The following is an 8,246-nucleotide window of genomic DNA, read 5'->3' on the forward strand; positions in this document are numbered from 1 at the left end:
TGTAGATATCTTGCTTTGCACTTGAAGACCCACGCAAGAGGAAATACTTCTCTATTATCTTTGCTAAATTTCAAGACTTACAACTCTAATATAGTGAGCACACTGTAATCCCATCATTTCAAACATCCTTCAACTATAACTTATATCAAACATATTTATTCCAAAATTAACATTCCAAGTTTTAGATGCTCCTTTACTCTCTAAATTTGATAGATAATATTTTGGGGGATTATCATCAGATACTTCCAAAGCTAGCCCATCGACATAATGTAGAAATTCCTGTTCAGAAAAATTCATACAACTTTTTGGAGTAGAAAGCAGCTGTTTGCTTAAACGTGGCAATGCCTTCAATAATTGGAGCAATTGCAGACTAATTACATTTGAAATCCTCATCATGCTTATTTCATTGCCATAAAGACACCATTTTCTCCATTCCGAAAAAAAAAAAAATTGTAATGGAACTAGTAGCCTTAGAAATACTATGACATACATATTCATAGGCTCACTACATTGTGTCGATAAGATTCCCTAGCAAAATGAATTTTTATTGAATGACATTGACTACTTATTTCTAATTTTATATAGTTGGTTCAACCATTCATGATCATGAAGATTATATTTTTCCAGCAATTAAGCCCATGCTTGGTCAAACTCCTCTTCTGTATCACATGCACTCAATCATTTATAAATTAGATTATGAAATATCGTATTATCATTGAAGTAATGTACCTTTAAAAGAGTTTTGTTAGATATATGCCATTGGCATAGTCTATGATGAGTTGGTGTTAAGGGATGTTTGTCATACATTATATAAAGGAATGCTCTGAATAACGATTTGAACAATTGTCTCATTTGATAAGAAGGCTTTTCTGAATAGAACATTTTGCTAATGATGATTAACTCCAATAGAAGGTGCACCCACAAATTGTACTTATTAAAATGATAACTTGTGTAAAAAATCATGACATCAACAAAATTTAAATAATCAACCCTTGACTGCCATCACTCGAGAAAAAAAACACTTTAACGTATCAATCATTAATTTAGAAATCTCACTCAAATATAGTATCTTTAATCTGTCTTTCTGTGAATAGTTGCATTAGAGAACTATTATCACCATTTTCAATCTTTTCCCATTTTTTCTTCCGAATAAAATTAAATGCATCTCTTCAACACATGCCTCACTCGATCTCAAAAGGTATTGATCACTTGGCTCTACTATGAATGATTATGAATTTTTTTAAATTTTTTCATCTTTTAACTACAATCAGGGTTAACTTCATATCTAATCATGGCAGCACAACCATATATGGTGTCTGATTTTTTAAATTTCAATATGCTATTAAGTTTATTCCCTCTTTTCAAATTCAATCTTGCACACAAAAAATCAATTAATTTTATATTATTTGAATTTGGCCAATAGCTGACATGGTCCTTCCTCACACTAAAATTCAGTTTGGTGTGCATAACCACAATACAAATCATATGCTTTTATTTTCATTGTGAACAATGATAGCCAACAGTTTTGTCTACAGTTTATTTATAACGCTTTGGGATTACATCATTCTGTCATACCTGCATAATTTACACATATGATATTTAGTGGTAGAAATAAAATAAAATCTAAATTTTTTTAAACAAAGTTACCTAAAACATAACAAAAAAACTATTTTATGATCAATTTATGTAAATGCACTATTTTCTTAAGAGTTTAGGGATTGGACAACATAAAACACTGATTTTGGCTATTAAAAGGGGGTTAATTGTATGTTTTTCTTCCAACTTGAAGCAATCCTCATCTACTTTATTGACAAAGACTTGCATAAAAAAAAAAAATTTCAAAACAAAACTAAAAAATTCTAAACAAAACTAACTTAAAATAAAATAAAATAATTATATGAACTTTCATTCAAGTAAATATGAAATTTTCTTCAAAGTCTAGATAATACACATCAATTTAAAAGCAAAAAAAAATGTAATAATGTCATAATATTTCTAAAGAAATGTAACTATAACAACATAAAATAATAATTTTAGCTTTTAAAGGTAGTTAATTATAATTTTTTTTTTCAAAAGTGAGACAACACACATCCACTTTATTGAATAAGAACTGCATAAAATTAAATTTATTCTAAACAATGTTAATCTGAAATAAAATAAAATAATGATTTCAGTTTTTGGTTCAAACAAATGTATAATATTTGATCAATACACAGATAATACACATCTATTTAAATTCAAAAAAAGTGTAATAAAGTTTAATATTTCTAGAAAAAGGTTATCTAAATAAACATAAAACATTAATTTCAACATTTAGAGGTAATAGATTATAGTTTCTCTTTAGAAGTGAGGCAATACACATCTACTTCATTAAACAAAGATTGCCTGAACTAAATAAATTTCTAAGTAAAGCTAAAACTGTACGAAAACAAACTCCTAATATATTATGGTAGATTATCATAAAGCTATTTCTTTTTTTTTTTTGAAAATATAACATATAGCACCATCAAAACTTATTCAGCTTCGTATAAAAAAATATAAAATTAAATTTGGGCACACCAGATATTATTCATGCATTATACTAGAAAATTATCAAAAAAATAGAAAACTATAATATTGTCAATATTTTGTTGATTATCTATGAACAAGCTCTCTTGAATTTTATATTTTCCGTAAACAAATGCAGCAAATAAAAAATATAAGCTCTAAATATTATTTCGGGCCGGTTTATTATCTAATTCTCATGCTCAAATCAGCAGTAAAAATTGTTATTTATAATTTTCCAGTTATTCGATAGGTCCGGACAACCACATTGCATCTACGGGCTTTCACCTCGCGGCTCCTTATCCAAACTCCCAGAGAAGAGTGCCGGTTCCGCTGTTTCGCTGGAACTTCAAGGACGTATATCCGATATGCCGGGAAAGTGAAGTTGATTCTCATCTACGGGCGCTGGTAATTTCAATGGCTCTCTCAACAGTGAAGATATCAGAGCTCTCTTTCCACAGTTCCATGATTTCCAAGCCCCTTCGCAACAATCCCTCTCTCTCCCGCCTCCTTCACCGCCGCTTTCTTCTCCTATTCTCCACCACAGCTTCCCTCCACTTCGCGGAACGCACGTCCTGTGGAGGCGCCGGAACCGATTCTCGTCGTTCCTTCCTCCATCGAAAATCAAAATGGGACGACGACGCCTGTTTTGATGAAAATTCGAACCAGATAACCGCCACTCCCTCCTGGATCCAGCAATGGAATACCCCGGAACCCCAGACATCCCCAGCCACCCGAGATGCAGGAGGCTCCATAGACAGGATCGTCCATCGGCTTCGTAGTCTAGGTCTGGGTCTAGATGATGATGATGATGAAATGGAAGAAGTGGAGGTGAAGCCGCAAGTTCAGTTGGACGGCAGCGAGAGGTTGGGAGATTTACTTGAGCGAAGCTGGAATCGGCCCGATACCCAGTACGTGGACCAGCCGGTTCTGCCATGGGAGAGGGACGGGTATAATCAGTTCACGGAGGGAGAAGATGGGAACCAGAAGAAGAAAAAGAGGGTGAGGGCGCCGTGGCTTGCGGAACTTACCATTGAAGATTCGGAGCTCAGGAGGCTGAGGCAGCTCGGGATGACGCTGAGGGAGAGGATTAGCGTGCCCAAGGCTGGGCTCACTCAGCCTGTACTGGAAAAGATTCATGATACCTGGCGAAAGTCGGAGCTGGTGCGGCTCAGGTTCCATGAGGCGCTGGCACGTGACATGAAAACGGCGCATAAACTAGTTGAGGTTGGAGATCTTTTTTATCTTATTTTATCTATTTATATTATGATTTTTTTTTGTTGGTTTTCTGCCGACCCCATTGCAGGGACACAGAAATTAGGATTATTACAGTGTATATGCAGTTTGTTTGGGGAGTGAAGCTTTACTCTTTTTCAGGTGATTAGTTTTTCTGAAAATAAACAAATGTGATATCAGCACTCCTAAATGGCCCTTATTGTCAATCTTGTCAATGATACATGGGGATTTACTTATGGTTTTGCATTATCTAATATTTGGGAAGCTTGCTTGCGGGCATAGGATGCCATGTTTCACTTTTTATCTTGATGGGTTTTCATGTATAAATTGTAATTCAGGACAATGAATGAGCATGTTTTTTATCTCTCATGCATTCTGAATGGACATTGGTGCTCTTTTGCAACATTCTATCTAATAAATGTCATGAAAATAGACAGACTTGCGTACCTAAGGAAATTGCAAATCTTGATATGCAAAATATATGAGTTGTTTTGTGTATATTACTTCTAAATTGTTAATACATTAATTAGATACATTTATATATGGGAAAAGGAAATTTCTGTTGTGAACGTAGGTTATACAATATATAGGAGATTGAAGAATGTATGTTAAAAATAAAATCTTCAAACATTATCTAACTAGTTCGTATTTTGGGAGATTTAAGTAGTGGGAGAATGATATGGCATGGCCATACACTTTGTGTTATCTATAACTTCATTCATGGATGACGATAGTGATATCTCTGTGTTCTTATTGATTATTATACTTTCTACTAGTTGTCTTTCTTTTAGCACTTCATTTAGTGTCTTTGGATTTTTTCTTACTCATTATCACACTTCATGTATGAAAAGAAGTCTCATCTCATTTTGTAATTTTAATCAGCGTCGAACAGGTGGATTGGTTATATGGAGATCAGGCAGCGTGATGATAGTTTATCAAGGAAGCAACTATAAACGACCTTCCAAGTTCCAAATTTCTCAAATTGAAGTGAACTCAAATAAGATACTAGATGAAGATGATCAACATTTTGTTCCAGATATTTCTAGTGCTACTATGTTATCTAGTGAAAAAAGAGACCATGATTCATCTTCAAGTTCAAATCATATCAAACCATTTCAGATTATCAGAAAGCCTGTTGAAAGCATGACCGAGGAGGAAGCAGAGTACAATATATTACTTGATGAATTGGGCCCTCGTTTTGTTGATTGGTGGGGAATTGGGATATTGCCTGTAGATGCTGACTTACTACCTCAAACTGTTCCTGGATTTAAAACTCCTTTCAGACTTCTTCCAGTGGGAATGCGTTCAAGGCTTACTAATTCGGAGATGACAGATCTTCGCAAGCTTGCGAAAGGACTTCCGTGCCATTTTGCCTTAGGTATTGTTCATTCCAAGGTTTGAAGTGTAGGCTATGATTTTTACTTGATCTTATGGACCTCTTGAGTTTATGGTTGTATCTTGATGAAGGGAGAAATAGACACCACCAAGGTCTGACGGTTGCCATACTGAAGCTTTGGGAGAAGAGTTTAGTTGCCAAGATTGCCATCAAGCAGGGAATTCAAAATACAAATAACAAACTAATGGCTGAGGAACTAAAGGTAGACAGTCTATGAGATTCTCCCTTATTCCAATTTATTTGATTTGTTATTTCAAGTTTGCTTTCGTTCTATTTTATAAAATTTTCTTGCCAAACCTAGTGCGTAATGCCTACGCAACAAAAGTTTGCTCTTGAATTCTATTGACTCTACCATTCATTTTTAATAAAAATCAATATTGTTAATTTTTTTAAATGAATGCTCTTATACTTTCACCAAATGATCTTATTTCTATGCAACATGTTGTAAGGATACAAAATGGAAAAATCTTTGAAAATTGTTATATGGACATAACAACGCATATGACATAAAACTTGCACATATATGCAGACATTCACATGTAAAACGAACAAATATATATTTATTTATTTTTTGTGCCTATGCATAATGTAGACATTAATTTAGGGCCAATTTGGGTAGCATTTTTGGCACGGTGTGTTTTGAAAATGTGGCTGGGAATGTTTGGAACTAGTGGCACGGTGACGTTCCTAAATAATCTGTCTAAAAAGCGGCCCTGGGTTCGACCCTGAGACCCGCGTTTCTTTATGTATATGTTACCCCGCTGCCCCATGGCTCCCTCTCTTGACGTCTTGGCTCTCTCTCTCGCTTTTCTTTTTCCTTAGCTATCTCTCTCAATTGCTCTCGCAATGTTTTTACTCCGCTGCCTAGGTATCTTTTTTTTCTCTCACGTCTCTCGAGCGATCTCTCCGGTGGCAACTTGCCTTTCTCCTCTCTCTTTTTCAACCATTCTCTGGTTATTATGCATTGTATGTAATTCATGTGCTCATATTTGATGGAATGACTTTCTCTTTGCAATTTGTGGCTTTCTCATTTGCGATATATAGGGTTTTGTGAGAATTTTGTGGAATCGACCTTGAACTTTCTCATTTTGTGGCTTTCTCATTTTTTTTTGTGGTTATTATGAGAATTTTTGCTAATTTTGTGATTTGTAGGGTTTTGTAGAATGGTGTTTCGAGTGTTCTGTATGTAGATAACACTATTTCGGGTGCCCTATATGTCACTGCTTCAATTGAAAAATGGATGAAAGTGAGAGATTGATTTGTAGATAGCACTGTTTTTGTGCCCTATATGTCACTACCTCAATTAAAAAATATGGAATGTAAGATGCACTGTTTCGGGGGCCCTATATGTAGATAGCATTGTTTCGGGTGCCATGTATGTAGATAACACTATTTCGGGTGCCTTGTATGTAACAAGTGAGAATTTGAAAAATATGGGTGCCCTATAAATAATGTTTTGGATGCTTGATTTTTGAGCGATAATTTGAAAAATATGGAGTTGTGTTTTATCTTTTCTCCTCTAATTTTTGAGTGAGAATTTGAAACATAATGAAAGTTAGTGCTTGATTTGTAGATAACAATGTTTCCGGTGTCCTGTATGTAATTTCCTCAAATGAAAAATATGGGCAGTGGTTCTACCATCATCTTTGATGTTTGTGTGAGAATTTGAAAAATGGATGAAAGAGGGTGTTGACTTTGGTTGTAGGTTGTGAGGAGGTGATGGTGTGTTGTGGGGTAACGTGATATGGAGGTGGTGAAGTAGTGTGTTGTGCTAATTATGTTGGTTGTTTGTGGCGTTGAGGTGGCGGTGTATGGTTTGAAGAAAGTGGTGTGGTGTGGTGTGGTGCTGATTATGAGGTAGTGCTAGTGGTTGACATGTGGAGGTGGTGGTGTCTGTATGGTGGTGTTGGTGTGTGGTTGTGGAGGTGGTTGTTGGTGTGTGGTTGTGTTTGTGTGCAGGTGTTTGAGTGTGGAGGTGTTGGTGTGTGGAGATGGTGATGGTGGTGTGGTGGATGTGTTAATGTTTTGACATGCTGGTGTGTGGAGGTGTTTGTGTGTGTAGGTGGTGGCATTTGTGATGATATTGTGGCATTCCTATTTATATTAATTGATTTCTAGGTTTAGACAAAAGATGTTGGTTCATTTGCAATGTGGGATAAAGAGACAAATAATATTTTGCGACCTTTGCCTATAGGAGGTCGAACTGGGAAATAACCCGACAACCTATTTCAATAATGAAGAGTGACAAAATACTATTAAAAAATTCAATGAAAGTACAGACAAATAGTATGATAAGATGCAATTAAAAAACAAGTAAGATCAACTAGGAGGTCGAACTGGGAAATAACCTGACAACCTATTTTAACAAGGACGAGTGACAAAATTCTATTAGAAAATTCAAAGAACGTATAAACAGATAATATGATAGGATGCGGTTAAAAAACAAGTGAGATCAACTAAAGAATGTTTGAAAAATCTGAAAGGAATTGAACCGAGGATTAACGGACTTATGGTGGGATACAATAAAGCAAATGATTGATGCTTCCGAGGAGTGGCGGGCAGAGAGACTGGAGTCGAGCATTTTCGAAATGTCCCATATTATTGTCAATCTTTGGTTTGTTTTCAAAACCAACATGTTATATGAATTTAGAAGTGGTGTCTGCCGCAAAAAAAAAATTAAATACAATGGATTGGATCCTGAAATAAGTGGTGTCTGCCGCAAAAAAAAAAAAAATTAAATACAATGGATTGGATCCTGAAATTAGAGAAGTTAGATCAGATGTTTGGAGGTGCCGTGACAATGGACAACAATGAATGTGCCTTCAGTGAAGCGGGGGTTTGGTGGCATCCCCAAAATTTGGGAGCTGATAAAAGAAGTGATTCTAATGAAGGCCGCAGTTTGGACCTTCATGGAGTTGAGACCACGAGCTGGTGAAATCGTCCCCAGGTTGAATAGAAATAAGTGGGGAGCTGCTTTCCTTACAAGTCAGATCTCACAATTGGTGGCTTTATGAATCAATAACCCTGACTCATCACAAATAACTTCTGTCCAGCAAGTTATGCGAATTTT

General features: G+C 35.5%; 1 protein-coding gene across 1 annotated transcript; it reads left to right on the plus strand.

Annotated features, from left to right (window-relative positions):
* Positions 1–2,786: 2,786 nt before the first annotated feature.
* LOC110036161 (CRM-domain containing factor CFM2, chloroplastic-like) lies at positions 2,787–5,378 on the plus strand (the record flags this gene model as incomplete). The annotated part of the gene is made up of 3 exons (XM_020740542.1): positions 2,787–3,771; positions 4,663–5,158; positions 5,248–5,378. Coding segments are annotated over 3 exons (1,612 nt in total), but the record flags the coding sequence as incomplete, so codon positions are not given.
* Positions 5,379–8,246: the final 2,868 nt, after the last annotated feature.

Source organism: Phalaenopsis equestris, unplaced genomic scaffold, assembly GCF_001263595.1.
Source record: "Phalaenopsis equestris unplaced genomic scaffold, ASM126359v1 Scaffold203272, whole genome shotgun sequence".
Taxonomy (NCBI): domain Eukaryota; kingdom Viridiplantae; phylum Streptophyta; class Magnoliopsida; order Asparagales; family Orchidaceae; genus Phalaenopsis; species Phalaenopsis equestris.